At 45.4% G+C, this 18,719-nt stretch overlaps 1 protein-coding gene across 5 annotated transcripts in view; it reads right to left on the reverse strand.

The window, feature by feature from the left end:
* Positions 1-10,443: 10,443 nt before the first annotated feature.
* GLCCI1 (glucocorticoid induced 1) overlaps positions 10,444-18,719 on the reverse strand; it is a 96,699-nt gene continuing 88,423 nt past the window's right edge. For 4 of the 5 annotated variants that reach the window (XM_036010312.1, XM_036010313.1, XM_028526215.2 and 1 more), the window contains 2 exons: positions 14,665-14,785; positions 10,444-13,308 (listed from right to left, as the gene is read on the reverse strand). In XM_036010312.1, coding sequence (XP_035866205.1) covers positions 12,960-13,308; positions 14,665-14,785 — 470 coding nt within the window. In that variant the 3' untranslated portion in view covers positions 10,444-12,959. The remainder of the gene's footprint in view (positions 13,309-14,664; positions 14,786-18,719) is intronic. The other variant, XM_036010315.1, reaches the window with a different exon arrangement.

Here is an 18,719-nt window from a genome sequence, read left to right on the forward strand (position 1 = left end):
GAACTCTCCCCAGGCGCCAACCCTGGCAATGGCTCAGGGCTAACTATTAGCACTACTGGTTTTGCCAGGATATCAAAGTTGCATCTGTCTTTGTGGTCAACTAGTGCCCTCCAGACAGCCGTGGCAATTCATGCTCCGCTTTGATTGAAACCATCTCCCCAGCCCGGTGACTGGCACCACTCGCAGAGCAGTCATGTAGGTCTCTTCAGCGTGCTGCCAAGCTGAGACGAGTGGCCGTGGCTGCCAAGAAGTCTGCACTGAGAAGGATTCTGAAAAATGAATGATGTTTGTAATGGGTGTGGGGCAGGGAGTGGTAGCAATAATAGTATGTATTTCCTAATGCTGCATTAGACCTTGTCCTTCATGGGGCTTCTCCCTGTTCCTCTTCTTCTTCTTCCCCTCTCCTTCCCTCCTGCTCCACCCCTTCCCTGCTCCCTCCCCCCTCCCCCTCCCCTTTTCCTCCTCTTCCTCCTTCTTTTCTTCTTCTTCTCCTCCTCCTCTTCCTCCTCTTACTCTTCCTTCTCCTTCTTTTTCATCAAAAGTAATTAGGATCCTGGAGCCCTGAACAAGGGGCAAGTATAGATAAGAAAAGCAGAAAGTTCAAAGAACATGTCACTACTGAAATCTAATTCAACTCAAGCTCATTTGAACACCACCAACAAAAAAAAAGTGGGGTGTATTTATTTGCCCAGGTAACTGAAATGTGTATGCTTCAGGCACAGCTGGATCTAGGGCGTAATATTCAGTTGTTCCCTCTTCTGCTCCCAGCACAGAATCCCTCGGTGATGCTTTCATTCCAAGAGATTTCTCATAAAGAAGCAAAAAAGGACCTGCATCTCCAGCCAAAGTTTTGGAATTGAGCCTACCTTGGGTCCTGTGTCTGATCTTCATTCAACCACCGGGAGCAAGGTGGGTGGGGGATCAAGCTTTTCACGTGCCTATGCCTGAAGCCTGCCCCTCAAGCACTGAGAATGGAGAATGATAGTTACTCAAGGGAAAACTGGGGTGCTGTCCCTAGAAGAAAAGGGAGTGGATCCTGGGCAGGAAAATGCAATAGAGGAACATCAATCAGCTGCTTCTCCTACACACCCTGACCGGGGATTGAACTAAACCTAGGTATGTGCCCTGACTAGGAATAGTACCCGCAGCCTTTTGGTATACAGGTCAACTCCCCAACCAATTGAACCACCTGGCCAGGGCCTCATCTCTTTATTTTTAGGCCAAATGTACCCTTTGGGGATAGAATTTAGGGCAGTGGTTAAGAGTTTGGGTTCTGAAGCTGGACAAATCCGTGGTCAAGCCAAGGCTCCACCAGCCGTAAGTCAGAGGCCCTCTCTGAGCTTCCATGTTCTCATCCATCTACTGCGGACAGCAGCGACCCCCACTCACGGAGTTGCCACAGGGACGGACTTAACACTGTGCGCGCACTCTGGTGCGTCACTGATGGCCGCTCACTTGGTAAGTGCTGCCGAAGGAAGACTGGGAGGCTTCTCCCTCCTCACGACCTTCCAGAAGCCTGTCTGAGCCCCATCTTTTCTCCCCACCGTTTATTAACTCTTTACTAATCATCATGGGAATGGAGGAACGTAGGATGAGTGAGTTGCTCCTGATTGTCCCATAAGGTTGGGCAGAATATCGTGCTGGGCATGGGAGAAGTGAAGTGGGTTCTCCGCCACACGAAGGGGGCATACTCCAGACTTGCTACTTTGAAAGACATTTTAAAAATGAACCTTTAACCAGAACGTGGATCAAAAGAAGCTGGGATACAGAGCAACTGGAACTCAGACATTGTTGTTGGGAAAGCGAAGTGGAAAAGTCATTCTCAAAAGCGGTTTGGCAGTTTCACAGAAAGTTAAACACACACTTACCATATGACCCAGCAATCCCACACCTAGGAATTCACTCCAGAAGGGAAAAAAATTTACATCCACACTAAAGCTTGTACATGGATGTTTGGAGCAGCTTCATTCATGATCTCCCCAAACCGGAAACAGCCTAAGTATCCTTCACCTCGTGAATGAATGAGCCCCAGTACCCGCATGCATGGGGGCCTCGCTCAGCAGCGAGCGGGAACGAGCCAGTGTCCCTGCCACAACGTGGTCGCCCATGGTGGCGTCATGTACTCCCCAACATGATGCAATAAGGAGGGAACTTCATCTCCGTAGTTTTCTTTCCTAAAACTCATGGCCCCGTCTAGTCATAAGAAAAACATCAAATTCAAACTGAGGGACATTCTACAATATATTCAACCAGTACCCTTCAAAACTGCCTCCGTCATGCAAGACAAGAGAAGACTGACCACAAATGAGGGAAAAAACCCCACAGATGCGGGGAAATGAAGGAGACAGGACACCTAAATGCCACATGGAATCAGACTGGATCATGCAATGAGAAAAGAATATTAGTGGAAAAATGAATGAAATCCAAATAAAGTCTATAGTGTAGCTAATAGTATCATACTGATGTCAATTTCTTCACTTTGACATTCTTGTAAGAGGTTAACATCGGGAAAGCTGGGTAAGGAATTTTGTACTATCTTTGCAACTTTTGTGTCAGTCTACAGGCATTCTAAATTTTTTTAAAAGTTTTTTGTTTTAAAGGCTACATGCTGGGTGATTCCATTTGTATGCCATACCGAAAAAGGCAAATCTAAAGGACAGGTACAGATCCGTGTTTCCAGGGGCTGAGGTTGGGGGAGGGCTGCACTCCAAAGGGGCACGAGAAAACTCTGGGGGTGGGGGAGTTGGAATGCTTCTATAAATTCTGTCAGTGGTTACCCAACTGCTGCATTAGCCAAAATCCATAGAACCATGCCCTAAAAAGGATGAATTTCACTCCATGCCTCAAAAAGTATGGCTTTAAAGGAAAGAAAGGAGAAATTGGATTCTGGATCCTCCCCAAAGGGACGCGTCACTGCAGGGGTGGGGAGTCGCTGCGACATCGGGGGAAGCAGAGGGGCTGGGCTGCGGATTCAGGGCTCTGGCAGGCGTGAGGCTCACCAGAAGACTCTGTCCACAGTGGTGTTCGCACGGATGTCTTCCAGCACCCACCCACCTGTGGGGAAGCAGGACAGGCCAGACTTCGCTTCAGTGGCAATCACCACATCTCAGTGACTTATAACAAGGAAGTTTTTTTCCTTTCTCACTAGTGCTCTCTTTCCAACGTGGGTCAGCCCCACACACCCTCAGGCACTCATGCTAACGAAGCATTGCCAGCTTATGGTGGATCTCAAGAAACACAGGCTTCTTTGTCCCTGCAGCAAGAAAGGGTAGCACTGGAGTGGCACCCATTGGCTGAGCTGTGCTTCATTCAAGGAATGGCACACAGCCCATTGGCCAGAAATGGTCACATGCCTAACTGCAATGGACTGGGAGGTGGGACAGGGTAGACAGTATTTCCTGAGTACTGCTCTGTCTGCTTTATGAAGGTTTAGGTCTTTAAAGTTGACTTTGAAAACCTTGTATTAAAGTTTAGCAGAAACAGACTCATAGACACAGAGAGACACAGATGCAGAGAACAGACCGGTGGTTGCCAGAGGGGAGGGGCACTAGGGGCTGGGCGAAAAGGTGAAGGGATTGAGGAGTACAGGTTGGTGGTTACAAAACAGTCACGGGGAGGGAAAGTATGGCAGAGCAAATGCCGTTGATAATACTGTAATGGTTAGGTACGGTGCCAGGTGAGTACTAAAAATATCGGGGGAAATAATTTGTAACGTATGTGACTGTCTAACTACTATGCTGTACACCTGAAACCGACTGAATGTAAACTTTAATTGAATGAATGAATAAATGAATAAATAAATAAAGCAAAATCTAAGTCTCTTTGAAGGGAGGAGGAAATACATATGTTAAAGAAGGGAGTTTTATTCTTAGTAGGAAACAGTCTTGTAATATTGGCAGTTCGGACTTCCTACGGGAGGCTGGAAAAGTCCCATGTAAAGGTGCTGACACGGGTCGACATTCAAACTGCCTCTCACACCACTGTCCCCTTCTAAGCCATCCTGGCCCCCGTTGGCTGGGAGAGACACGGCTCATGCTAGTAAGTCACACTCTGGGCCACAGCACCTCCTGGTCTCAGCTGACCAGCCCAGGGAGCCAAGGCAGCAATTCTGGCAGAGTTAACTTTCCACCCAAAGGAGTCAAGAGTTCATCAGCTTCTCCCTCCTTTCGTTCTGACCGGGTGATGATATGAACAATGCATTTCCCATCACCAAAATGAAGGACAGCAATGCACAGCCACGTGCATTGTAAATCCATGGGGCCTGGAGAGTGACCCAGTCTGAGCACGCAGAAGCCCAGAAGGGTAGAGAAGACACTCAGTGGGCGAGGCGAGGTGGCTGGCTGTGGCCTGACCATGAGGACGGCCGAGTTGCTTGGCCAGCCTGAGAATCATTGCTGTATTGCTGCTCATCTAAATTTCATCCTTTGCACCTCGTTGTACTGTCCTCTGAAAACAGGATCTTCAGTAGCCTTTTTTAAAAAAGATTTTAAATTTATTTTTAGAGAGGGGAAGGAAATGAGAAAGAGAGGGAGAGAAACAGCAATGTGTGGTTGCCTCTTATGCGCCCCCTACTGGGGACCTGACCCACAACCCAGGCAAGAGCCCTGACTAGGAATCGAACCAGTGACCCTTTGGTTCTCAGGCTTGAGCTCAACTCACTGAGCCACACCAGCCAGGAGGGATCTTTAGTCTTAATACAAAATATACACTTAGGTCCTGCCTTCCGATGATTACTTGGTAGGAAACTGACCTGATACCCCAACTGCTCTCAACATGCCCAAATGCTCACTCTGGAGTCTCCAGGCATTTGGTCAGTCATTGAAACAGTGTTCTCCTGAAGAACATGTGAACCGCAGATGAATTCTGGGGCCCCGTAGGCTCTCTATCAAATTTCTCCCTGCACTCCCCCAATCCTCCCCCAGCCCAGCTCCCAGCTCCTATCGCCTTGACACTCCCTCCACTTGCTGAGATATGACCCCTGAGTCCCATCTCATGTCGGATAAACTCTGGCTTTGGCGTAAGAATGGGTGTCTTCTTCATGACTCCATCCAGCAGGCAGCTGGTTAGAAGTGCTTAGGAAACCTCTGACGCCGGATGGAGGCCTGCACCCAGGCCTCCTCTGCAAGCCAGGGAAGAGGCTGTTGATTTTTAGAAATAGGTGCCTCATCAGAGGAGGCTGGGTTAGACATCAGCTCTGGGCTTCCTTCCCCGGGGGGGCTCCTCTGTTCATTTTGGTCTGAGGCATCTCCTGGCTGGTATTTCTGCCCCACGGGTTTGCTCCACATTTGGAGTGTCCTCCATTACCCGCCTGGCCCCAGCACAAACAGAGAGCATTCTCGGGGCTGACATAGCACTCGACACATCAACACCCTTCCTTCCACTCTCTTCTAGAAGTTCATTGCTATTTCCAGCGGCCGGGTTAGAAACGCTATTTTGGTCCAGGGATTTATGGACCTCTTAGCTTCAAGAGTTCTGTGCATATTCTGAGAGCATATGTAATTTTCTGTGTGTGAAAATGCACCTCTGAATTTTTTCCCCTTGAGGAAACGATCTAGAATTTCCATAAATTCTCAAAGGCGGTGATGAACAATAAGAGTCAGAAACGTTCATGCTAATTGTGGGTTTCACACTGATGCAGGGGCACCGGGGCCCCTGGAGCTTCCTCTGAGCACCAGAAGGCCGAACCGCCACGTGTAAGCAAGCGGGAGCTTCCTCCGGCCACCTTTCCCCGCAGGCAGGTCACAGCCATCCTGCACTGTTTCCTTTCTCCTGGCCCTTGGTGGCTGAGTTGGCCGTGCGTGTCGCCTCAGCAGTCAAACTGAGGGGTATTTTTATCCTGCCAACAGGAGCTGCCATCCTGGGTGAGCTGTGGCTTTGGCTCCAACTGGAGAGGAAGAAGCTAGCAGGGAGGGAACAAGTCCTGACGACACAGGAGCCTAAGCTCTTGCTACCTGCAGTCTGCCACCCATCTGTTACCTGCCCTCAGGGCACCCATGGGGGCCCTTTCTTCTGTGTCGTGGACTTCAGTGGTGGGCCTAGGGTGAGAGAAGCCCAGGGCCGAGCAGGCCAGTTTTCCTGAGCTGTAAATCAAGTTCACCGTTAAAGACAAAGCACCTGGAAAAGAGGGAGAATTGGGCCCAGCAGGCAGCTGGCTGGGTGTGGGCGGGGCGAGGAGAGTCGGGGAGCAGGGAAGCCATGGGTAGCCAGGGTGGCGGCCCTGGATGAACCCACCTACAGAAGGCAAGGAGAGGTGCAGGGGACAGGCCGTGGGCAGCAGAGCGAGGATGTCTTCTTCTTTCCTCACGTGTATGTATTTTCACAAAACCGAGGAGTCACACTGGCTTGTGACCTGCTTTTTGCCTCTTGGCGAAAGTGCTGGCGCAGTCTCGTTCAGGCTGCTCTGATTGGATTTATTCCTCTAAGAGCAGAGATGGGAGTGACCATGATCTGGCCGTCCTCTCAGCACTAAACAGTATCCTTTTTAAACTTTACCATTTTAAAGGCAACATTATTTCAATTTGCATTGTTTGGGGGCTAGTGAGGTTGAGCATTCACTTTCCTGTTGGTCCTTCCAGTGAATTTCATCTTGTTTTTGTATCAGAAACATGTAAAGCAGGCAGCTCTGTCATACCCACTTTCTGCTGCAAACCGGATGAGGGAGGGATGGGTGGTGAGAAGGGGGTGCAGGCCGGAGAAGGGGCTGCCAACAGGCCGTGTTTTTTCCTTGTCTTCTTTTTCTACACCCCACAAAGATAATGCATGCTCATTGTAGGAAGAAATCAAGTACTTCATAAAGGCATACAAATACGGTGAAAGCCTGTCTCAGCATTTTCCTCCCCGTACCCATAGGCCTTATTCCCCAGGTGTAACCGTTCTGAGCCTCTTCCCGCTGCTTCTTATCTACCTGCAGGCCCTGCTGCAACAGTCACAGATTCAGCAGAGTGATCGGGGGAAGGGGTTGGGGCTTCAAAAAGGAATAGGTTCTTCACAGAAAGCGCCCAGGGTGGTCAATGAGAAGGGAGGCAGGAGAGACCACAACTGCTGTTTGTCTGCAATCAAACGGGCAGACAGAAGAATGGAGAAAGAGTTAAGATTACTCTGTTTGCCTTGATTTCAGTCCGTAGGAAAAATGGCAGGCTGCTTACTGCAGCACCTGAGCAGTGTCCTTTGTTAACTTGTGTCCCTTGAGTGTAACCCTTTTCCTTCACAGAGCGGAGTGGAAAGCCTGAGAAAAGGCTGCCGTGGCAGCGCGAACCCGCCTCCCCATTGGCAGGTCCGCGTGGAGCCCTGCAGCCGCCTCCATCCAGACAGCGGTCTGAAATAACATCCACGGCCTGCAGGCCCGAGCCCTGTTCTGGCCACGGGAATGCCATCAAAGTCACGCTTAAAACTGATGCCAAGACTTGAGTAGAACCTGTCGTGTGAAAGGGAACCCATTCCTCCTTATCAGAAAATCTTCCGGAGGAAAAATGACCTAATTGTTCAAATTCTCAGTGTTACGAAAATGGCTGTTTAGAATGAGAGGGGCCATCACCAGACTGACCAGGAACCTTTGAAAAATTTATTTTTTGTTTCCTCTTTGAGAGATGCAGATGCCTACGGAATGGGCTAGGCCAAATTAGGACCAGTGGGTCACCAGCCTCCTGTTTACTAAAGTAAAAAAAAACAGACACTCAAGGTGAAACTGTATATATATTTTTTGAGATTCTGCTTTCTCTTCTTCCCCAGCTGTAAAAACGGATCACCTATCCCACCCCTCCTTGCATCACTTTCCACAGGCAACCCTTTACTGCAAGGGCCCAATTCCCAACCGCCCCTCGGCTCTGTTCCTGTGCCCTGGGTAAGGTGGCTCCATGTCAGGCAACTTTTAGGTACATACAGCAGACCAAGTATCATGTGAATTGTTCAAATGACAGAATTTTGTGTGAGAAAACTCTGTCGTGGCCTGAGTCCAAAAGAGCTTCTTTCAAGAAGCGTCCGTTCTAAAAAAGACAAGCCTTATTTAATGGGCCAGAATGATGTAACAGGACTCCAGGTGGTGATGTCGGGGGAGGGGCGCAAAGAGCCCCGGCTGGACTGTATTAGTCCTCTAAGGCTAGGTAACAAAGCGCCCCCAAACTTAGCACCTTAACACAACAAACTGATTATCTCACAGCTTCCAAGGGTCAGGCACCCAGGAGTGGTTTAGCTGGGTCTCGCTCAAGGGCTCTTATGAGGCTGCAGTTTTCTCAAGGCTCAGCTGGGTTGGACAGCCTGCTTCCAAGCTCGCTCACACAGTTCCTGGCAGGAGCCTCAGTCCCTTGCTAGCTGGTGGCCAGAGGACCCCACTGCTTTCCATATGTGTCTCTCCATAGACTTCCTGAGGATCCTCATTACACAGCTTCCCCCATAGCAAGAGAAAGCACACACCCTGAGGCAGAAGCCTGTGTTTTTATAATGTAATCTCAGGAGTGCCAGCCTATCACGTTTGTGGTATTCTATTCATAAGCAAATCCAGGCCACACTTAAGGGGAGAACAATTAATCTCTCCCTCTTGAAGGGAGGCACATCAGAGAACTTGTGAACATTATTCCACACAGACAACCACATGTACGATACAAGTTACCTGCATCTAGTTTGCTCCTTGGTCTACAGAAGTCAGCAAACCTTTACTGGAAAGAACCAGACAGTAAATATTTTAGGCATCATGGGCCAGACTGTCTGTGTTGCAACTACTTAGCTCTGCCATTGCACTGCAAAGCAGCCACAGGCCACTCAGGTGGTCCTTGAACAATGCAGGGCTTGGGGGTGCAGATGCTTTTTGTACAGCCAAATACCCACATATAACTTTTGACTACTCCCAAACTTTACTATTTAACTATGTAAGCAAATGCACGTGGCTTTGTTCCGGCCAAATTTTTATTTACCAAAGTAGGCATGGGGTGGATTTGGCCCCTTCAGCCACCTGGCATGGCTGGCTGATCTGACACCACCGTGCCTCTGCAGCCTGAAATGGGGTGGCAAGATAATAGGAAGAAAGGAAGGATCGTCTGAGAGATTTAGGTGGAGAACATGTCAGGACTTGGGATTCCGGTCTGTCTTATGGGAAATGGGAATAGGCGTGTAGAAAGGGAGAGCTGATTTGGAACAACAGGGCACACGACACTGTCTTCACTCCATTCAGTCGCTGAAGCTGAGATGAGGCAACAAGTCTGAGGTGCTCTTTGGACGAGTGGAACTGCGGGGCTAGGTCATAGCATTCCGATTTTGACTCAAGATGTGAACGAGGGGAGCCGTCTTCACAAAGATCCTGCAGCTCCCAAGAGCCGAGTTCACCAGGGAGCGAGTGTCCAGATGAGAAAAGGCTTGTGTGTCACAGATGGGGGACAAGGTGGAAGCAGCTCAGAGAGCCGTGGGAGACACGTGGGGCAAACGGAACTTCAGACCTAGATGTGGCCTCATGCTGTGGGGTGGGGATGGCACTTCTTCTGCAATATTCATAAATAAACTTTAAGGCACTACTTCTAGTTAGCTTAAGTTTAAACATATGTAAGCCCTTAGGCCTAATTTCCCCCTCCTGGTTTCTTAAGACTTGATTTGGCAAATGCTAACATACTGACTTCTTAGAGTTATTCATATTAAGCTTATTTTATTATTAAGCCAAGCAGAGATGGGGCTGGGAATTCTACTCTTCCTTCAAATTCACTTGCGATGGAATTTTTAAGCTGTGTAAGGTACATAATTTCCTGCCTAAATTATGTATCATTCTCAAGAAGACAGCTGACAAACTTCACCATTAAAATTTTACTTTTTTCAGCCAATACCTCAGATACTAGTCATTTTTCATTTCAATTTAAGGGTGAAATCTTCTCTCTTTGATGAGATGTAATTCGGAAATGCACACTCTGCTGGTAAATTATTTCTCAAAGTGGTCTGTTTTTGCTTTTGGGATACTGCACGGTCTATCATGACCCCATTTGGAGAGCTGGGCATAGCATCAACACCCCATTGTTCTCTAAAGCTTTTCTCCCTCTCATCCTGAATCTAAACATAAGTAAAAGAGTAAAAAATAAATTCTTTTTTTTTTTTTGCTATAGCTTTCATTGCAAGAAATATGCAACTTTCTTGGAGCTGATTTCAGCAAACTTGAAAAAATCTGTTTCCACAAATAGTTCTTCGGTATAAAATAATGACGTGGAAACACTATTTTCTCTATTTAAGGTGCTCATAGCTGGGAGCATTACAAACACTTGGAACTTTAGACATCTAGCTTCTCACCCCGTGATGGAAAGTGTGTCAGGAGGAAACCAGGCTGTGGAAACCCGATCCAGTGAGACTCCCCACAGCCCAGGATGCAGGGCTGGCCCTCGCCCAGCGCCGCCTACTGCCGCTCCCTGAGCTGAATTCCTCTCTGTCAGGTAAGGTGCTCACCACCCAGTCTTTCCACAAACACCTGTGAACTGCTCCACTTTTACTAATAACTTTATTTAAATAAGACACAAGAACTTCTATACTGAAAAAATACAAAACAAAAGCCACACACTTCCTTGTGTAAAGCCATATTGGTGGTAACTCGAATACTGTTCAGCGCAGTGGCTAAATTAAACAGTACAACTATATACAAAATTTAAACAATTTCTGACAAATTTCTACAGCTGGATGTAGGATACATTTGAGCTCAACAACTTCTGGGAAATTTACATGGCAAAGCATAAGCTTTAACACATTTGGTTCAGAACTTTAATATATGCTAAGAACAAATGTACAACACAATCAATATTCAGTTTCTCATGAGAAAATAAAAGCACATATCACTATAAATATCATACATCAGATTTCATCACCAAAAAAGCATCATCAGTCCATCTTTCAGAAATTGATATTGATACTATTGCATCTTATTTGGACAAAAGCAGAGCATAAGATCAACACATTATGTAATGCTAAACCAGAGAGCAGAAGTTAATGGAGCTCATATTTATCTTACAGAGCTAATAATTTTCTCCCTTTAACCATAATCTACAAAATATAGTATTTTCATCAAGGCCTGAGATTATTAGGGTTAAAGGTGTCTGCTGCTGAAGAGATTGTTTTGAAAGGTTCCCCTGTGAAAATGGCAAAAGTAAACTGAGTCCTTCCCCATGGCAGTCTCCTACAACGTAACACTGACTAACTCAAAGGGGCCGGGGTGCACCTTCGGGAGAAACATTACTGCGAACTTTGGTGGAAAGAAGATAATTGGGATCATGACAAAAGAACACACAGAATACACACACACACACACACATGAACATGTACATATATATGCCATTTCTTAAAAAAAATCAATGGTGTTGCTTTCATCTTCATCATTTTTTCCTTCTTCAACCTCTTTAGAAAATAAAATCCCAGGAATGACTGAAGGGAACTGAAACGTTCCTGTAGCTGTACGCACCTTGTTCCCTTAATTTTTAAGAAAACTGTGCCGTACACTTTAGGTGCAGGTGGAAATGACTCTATGTTTCATTGTACTGAAAGCAATGGGATAAGAATACAAAAACGCCCGTTTGCTTCTGCATGCTCTTCATGCGGCAGTCTGGGAGTCGGGCCATCCACTGACCGGTCAGGAGGGCCTAGGGCTCTCCTCACACCTGGATGAGAAGCCAGGTCAGGTCTGAAAAGCCAAGGCTAACTTACTTGGGTTTTGCTGTACTTTGTACAACCGAAATGTTAACAGAAGAGGCTTAAATGAGACAGCTTCAAACTACTGTGTTTGGAAGTCCCCAAATAACCTGCTTATGCGGCATTAATTCTGAGACCTACACATGCCCTCTCTACATGAATGTAACTCGTGCACCTAACCTGCTTGAGGAAAACAATAACCAAAAGTGTGTTATTTTTAAACCTGCAAACTAAAGAATTTCCAAAAGGGAAATCAACAGTAATATGCCTTTGGACACAACAGTAGCATTTCATGACCTTGATGGCCAACATTAAAAAAATCTCAACCATCCCCTGTGAAACTTCATTCACTCTGAACTTAAACCCAGACACTCTTGTCTTTAAATTCCATCACACACAATGTGGAATGTCTGTGTGCAGCCTAGTTCTGGACACTTCATATGTGACATTGAGCAGTCATTAGCTGAGCAACACCTGAACTTGCAAAAAAGAGAAAAAGCCACATTTACACATGTCGAGACAGTGAATGCAACAGTTGTTTTACTTGTAACCACATGACAAAAGTGAAGTCAGACACCACAAGATTTGCTGGTTCTTCTCATGTTCACCCATGTCCAGGATTATCGTTCTCCTAGGGTTGAATGCACTTCTTATTCTAAGAATGTGGAATGTAATGAGGAAAGGGAAATGCATAAAGGAAGGAAAGGCAAAGAGTGATGTTCCCTCTTTAGCTTTTTAGCTGTGAAATAGTTAATATCCCAATATGATATACATTCCAAGTTACCTGAGTTTAGACTTCAACTGAAGTACCTGAAGCTAGGCCATAGGGTGGGCACTGTGCAACTGTTGTGGCCATGTCTTTTGTTTTATTTTTTGCATTGTATGTATTACAGAAGTTAGAAACAAACACCTGGATCAATTGTAAACATAATCCTGAAGTACAGTATTTTCCATAGGACAAAACACAGCAAGACATTTTCTACTGAGACAGGCAACTTTTTGATATAGAGCTTATTTATACTGAAGAATTTGGAACGAAACACAGGACACAGTACTAATCTGTCAAACATACTATGAAATGCATAGTCTCCACTTAAATGCTCAGTGATACATACGTTATGCAAGCATTACTGCTTTCCACAAAAACTGCTGAATAGGAGTTCCGTCCCTGCCAAGATCAGTGTTAAGAGATACTTTATGTTGCTGAGAAGTATTTTGTCTGTGGTGATGTTCTGAAAGTTCTGTCACTCCATGCAGATAGATGTCTGAGATCTAGCTCCTAAGCCACGGAATGCCGGTCGAGGCCAGCTCCCTTCGCTTTAGAGGATCACGTAGTTCTGTGCAGAGATGTGTTCCTCGCCCTGCAGCTCCTGCAGGAGCTGCGGGGGCTGCTGGGACGGCTGCTGGACAGAGGCCTCCAGGGAGCCCGCCGTGCTGGTGTCGTCAGAGAGGGACGTGAAGGAGACCCGGGAGGAGAGCTGCTCCACGGCCAGGGTCGCCAGGGCCGCGCTCTGGCCAGAGCTGGGGGAGTTCTTGAGCATCAGGTCGGAGGCAGGTAAGAGAGGGCCTAGGAGTTTTACAGGACAGAAAGCTGATCCGGTGGGGATGAAATTAACCTTGTTTTTGTCAGGACATGAAAAGAGAGGGGCTGAGACAGGCTGACGAGACCTGAAACCACAAAACAAAATGAGGTTTACAATCTCGAAAGAGTTAAGCACTTTCTGAATTAATTCGAGTTCTCTAACACAGCTCAAGTGTGAATGGCAGGGATGAGTTAAGTGTACACAGAGGGGTAAACATCTTCCATAGCACAAGTCAGCTGGCAGACTACCGACGCGCACAGCACTGCAGTGAGATTTGAGACCAAAGCATGTCCGAAAGGACCGGGCAGACACAGAGATCACTGGTCTGCTTTCAAGCATTTAGGACCATGGAAACACATCTTACATTTCAGCTGAAGACTAGGCAAAGCTAGGATGAACCTTTTCTGTTAAGAACAAGTATACTGGGGAGAGGGATTACCCCATGATATATTTGATTTTAAGCATTTCCTCCTTTTTAAAAATTTAAGTATTTTTTATATATATATATATATATTTTTTTTTTTAGAGAGTGGGGGAGGGAGAAAGAGAGAGAAACATCCGTGTGTGGCTGCCTCTCACGCGCCCCCTACAGGGGACCTGGCCCACAACCCAGGCATGTGCCCTGACTGGACTCCAACCGAGGACCCTTTGGTTCGCAGGCCGGCACTCAGTCCCCTGAGCCACACCAGCCAGGGCCATTTTCCTCCTTTTTCTGCATCTCTATACATACTTCTAGAACACAGTTCAGAAAAAAAACAGTTTCAGTAGTTTCTCGAAGAGCCAGTGAGCCCAGCAGAGCAGGGTCCATGAGCCTTCCCCTCTGCCCAGGCCCAGGCGCTAAGCCACCCTCGCCCACAGCCGGGTCTCTGCCCCCTCGTACGTGCAAGAGCACAGCTGCCTCCACCGGGCGCCTGCGCTGGGGCAAAGGGACGAGTGAGCCCAAGAGCCACAGGGTTTCTGCCAAGTCTTCATAGTATGAACCTCTATTCCTTTCATTTCTAATGTATACATATTAAACTTTCAAAAAGAAAAAATCTGTAAATAGGAAGTCTAAATTCAGTGACTACAGGTGCTAGAGGTGCCCACAGGGAAGGAGGCGGGTCTCCACCGTCAGCAGGCTGGCCACGCGTGGTCATCGACTCTGCCGCCCCACGCCTCTGCCTCGGCCACCTCAGCCAACACGGCCTTGGGCGGGAAAACCCGCAGCGACTGAACACAGGTCTTTTATTTCCAAGCTTCTTTTGTATTAGCTTATGTATTTGCAACATACAGGCTCCAATTCTACTTTAATAAGATCTCTTTTGCCTATTCAGTTCTCTTTCCATTATTTTGAAACACATTATCAGCTGGATGGAGTAGTTGATTCGTCTGTAATCAACTGGTCTCAGTAAAAAGCTTCACAGCTTTGCAGATCCCAGCTGATAGAAAAGACATTACTTACGCCATTTCCTCAAAGACCTTCACTCGCTCACATCCCTCTGGGGGCTCCCGTTTGAACATGTAGCTGTTGTTTGGTTTGGGAGATGAAGCATACTTGGGTAACGGTGAGCTACTCCCACTGTCTGTAAATTTAAAGCAGTTACATTAACTAGTGATTGAAAGCTCTTTTAAATTAAATTTGATTTCCAAACAAGCAGCCTTTTGCACAATTTATCCACTATTGCCCCTGTGCTTCCACCACAGAGCTTCCTTTATTGCAAAGCTATTTCTACCACCCTTGTGTAGTACATTTCTTACAAATAAAAGCTCCAAAGCAACAGCAATCTGCCACACCACAGAACATAAAAGGATGATATTTTGGTCTAGAAAACTGCATTTATTCAGAGAATATAGTAGAGCTGTAGTCCTGAAAACAAATACATTATTATGTATTTCAAAATGTAAATGAGTGGCGTAATATGTGTAAGTCATACAGAAGAACTGCGAGAGATTATAATACAGGGTCCTCTGTTTTCTCGGTGTCCAACCAGTGTAACTGAAAATTTTAGTACGTGGAATAATCTTCCCTAGCTCTTAGCAGGGACATTACTTTTACTCGACATCAAGAATATTATGTATGCGGGGAAAAAATAGGTTTATAACACAATGTCTTTTTCCTTCAGCCCACCACGAGAAAGTAACTGGCTCAGGATTTTGCCTTTGAAAATGTATAAAAGTACTTTTTAGCATAATTTGTATTTTTGCTATTGGAGGCATGAGAAATCTAAAAGCATCTCTGCCTAACATGTTTTCTTCATATTTCTAACCAAAAAGAAAATGGTCTATTCATGAAAAGCCATAAAACCTATATGTAATTTCTCCCTTTCCTACCTGGCAAAGGATTTTGGAAATTCAAATTCACCAAACTGTGTCATTATCTCTGTGAGATGCCAAGCTGTAAAGTCAGTAACATGCTTGTATAAATACAATCATCCTATTTAAACAAGGTCTGACTTAATGCAAACCAATCCCCACTACTAAAATACTAATAAGCACATGATCTACTGAGATGTATTATTTTCATACATATTTTGAAAGACAGCATTTGCACCATAAATAATTGCATTCGTCACAATTTTGAGGCACTGCTTTAGTTTAGGATACAGAACACAGTCTAATGTTCAGAATTGGAGTGATAGATGTTTTAATCATCACTAATGAAGTACAGCACATGCCTAGACATAGGCCCTTCGGGCACACTTGTAGTGTGTTTGGTGAGTGATTCAAAGAGCTTCTGTGTTAGTCCTGGGAACCAAGATGTGTGCTTACACATGAATACGGCTGTATCTCTGGCTGGGAACTCATGGCCTGAAAAATAACAAGGCCACACTATTGAGAAACCTAGAAAACCACATCGTTTCTCCATCACTACTGTTGTGCATGTCCCTATAGATTCTGTGTTGTCTCTTGGAAATAAGTCTTAGGGTTAAGTTGGGTTTCTTCACATGCCATGCAGGTTGGAGGATTACCTTAGATTCAACACTTGTGCTATATTGCTTAAACAAATCTCCCAGGAAGGGAGAAGGGGAAATGTGACTTTCTCTCTTAGGCAGATGCAAAGTGTCATGAACCCAACTAGAGTCCGAGTTTGCTGTTCTCTATTGGAGCTAGGCTACACTGTAAAGACGGGTCCATAATCAAAAACTGGTAAGGAGGAGGCCTTGAACTCAGTGCAATACCAAAAATACAGCTTGACCTCGCTTTGCTCTCCAAACAGCAAGAAGCCACGCAGAGGCAATCCGTCAGTAGACAGGGCCCCTGGAGCCTACACGGAGGTTGCTGCTGGTAACAAACAGCACAGCCCTCCTGGCGTGCAGAAGCGGCCTGAAACCACGGGCTCCAGGCCTCCGCCGAGCATTCCCGCCGTCGGCAAAGATTCACCGTGTTATGATGTAAGAAGGATCATCTTGGCCACAGTTACAATCTCCTGTGTTATATTTCTACTGCATCATTAGGCCTACCCACATGATTTCTCTCAGAACTTTACCTATAATTTCAGGGGACTTTCCCAGAATTGAAAGTTAGGTATGAGTTGAATAATATTTGAAACTGATTATCTTCCCATTAACAATCGACAATGAATTAAATGGTTTTTCTTCTTGAAACTTTTCCAACTTCCAATTTCTAAAAATTTTCTAAAATACACAGAGGCACACATTTATTTGTTTACATTTAATGTTTGGTGGTCTGGAAAAACAAAGCCGGAAAGAGCAAAATTTGGAAGCACAAGCAGGCGTGTTCAACCTGAAGTGCGTTTCTCAGGGGAGCAAGCAGCCTGGCGAGCGCACAGGGGAGAGGAATGGAGACGCCGCGCCAGGGTGGAGCTCCGTCACCAGCTGTGTAGCCGAGTGACTTTGTACCCAGCGGCCTCTTGAGCTTCTACATGACTGTAAGAGCTGCCAGTCCTAACTCCAAAATTCTGTGATTTTTTTGATGGTTCTAGCATACAAAGAAGGAACACTGTACCAACCTTTTTTTGCTCTACAGAATGGCATGCTTCAAAATAACCCACACAAACCACCTATCCTACCTACCCGTTGCAGACTTTGATTTCTAACTCACTCATTTAGAACTCTTGGTTGAATTTAATAACCACATTTCAGAAAGAATTGTAAGTAAATATGAGGTGAGCTTGCTTGCTCAGAAGATTCAAGATGAAAAGTCTCATGTAATCCTAATTTAATCCCTTTTGTTCACAATCATGATACACTTTCTCGTTATTCTGTTATTCCACAGTAGGAAACCACTAGATATGTAGGTGAGATTAAGTTAAATGTTACTCTATATTCTTATAACATCATAGCCAATGACAATTAATACTACTAAGTGCAATGAATATGATTATTTACATAGTTGTCTGGATTCATAACTTTCTCACCTATATTTGTGACAGGATAACTCTGAAAAACCAAGAGTGGCCAAGTATTTTATTGGTTATTTTACTATAATAGATCATATTTATGAATGTGTACCACATTTACCGAGTAAAATACCAGTAACTTGTCCAATATTTGACCAATGTCCAGACCTCACCCCTAAGAGACTCTGACTTCAGTCTGCAGCTGCTCCCAGGCGTGTGCTCCTTTCTGGGGGAGAAGCTCACGCATGTTTCTGAACTGCAGTCAGATTTGAAAACTAATCATGAAAAGGTTAAAACACTGATTTGGAGTTAGGCCCCCTGACTTCTACTTTTACCTAGGCCTAAATGGAAATAACTACTGATATCAATTATGAAAAATGTGTGTAAAAAGATTAGGATAGTGCCTGAAGTACAGTAAGGTCTCAATAAATATTGCTGCAACAGTAGATGCGTAATTTCTAATTTGCAAATTTAAAAAGGTGAACCATTCAGAAATTGTCTTTTCCACTGCTTGTTGGCAAAAAATAACAGGAGTGTCATTTTTAATAGGTCTGCACACTCTAACTTTATTCAGGTATGCAGAGGCAAGATTTTTGTGTCTGGTGGGAAAGCACAGTAATATCTGGGGTACCGGATTCTCCAGCATGTCCGCCCAGCGCGAACTATTCCAGTTCACAATGGCACCCTTTGGCATATATATAGAGACCTATCATGCTGAAATGAAAATCAATGCCCTAAGCATGCAGACTCTACCGATTCCCCTACAAAGAAAATAGGTTTACAATAAGTGCACCAATAATCGATAGAATGCAATTCTTATTCTACCTTTACCAGCTAGAATAACAGGCTGGGAAAGTGAGCACAGAGTTAACCAGCACTAATCTCAATGACACATGAAAAGCATAATTAAAAGTTAGCCAACAGAGTTAGTGTAGAAATATGGTTGACTAAATAGAATCTAAACAGAATTGCTACTCTACTAGTAAAATTACTTCTTTTGCTTCAGGAAATGAAATGATCAGCTGCAGTGAGTTTTGATGGCCTAATGAAATCCAGGGACACAACTGTACACATTCCCTGGCAACAAACTTTTGGAACCAGCTGACATTACCAGTCTTTTGAAAAGCCTACATTTAAAAACATTTTAAATGTTTATT

Source organism: Phyllostomus discolor, chromosome 10 (assembly GCF_004126475.2).
Source record: "Phyllostomus discolor isolate MPI-MPIP mPhyDis1 chromosome 10, mPhyDis1.pri.v3, whole genome shotgun sequence".
Lineage (NCBI taxonomy): Eukaryota > Metazoa > Chordata > Mammalia > Chiroptera > Phyllostomidae > Phyllostomus > Phyllostomus discolor.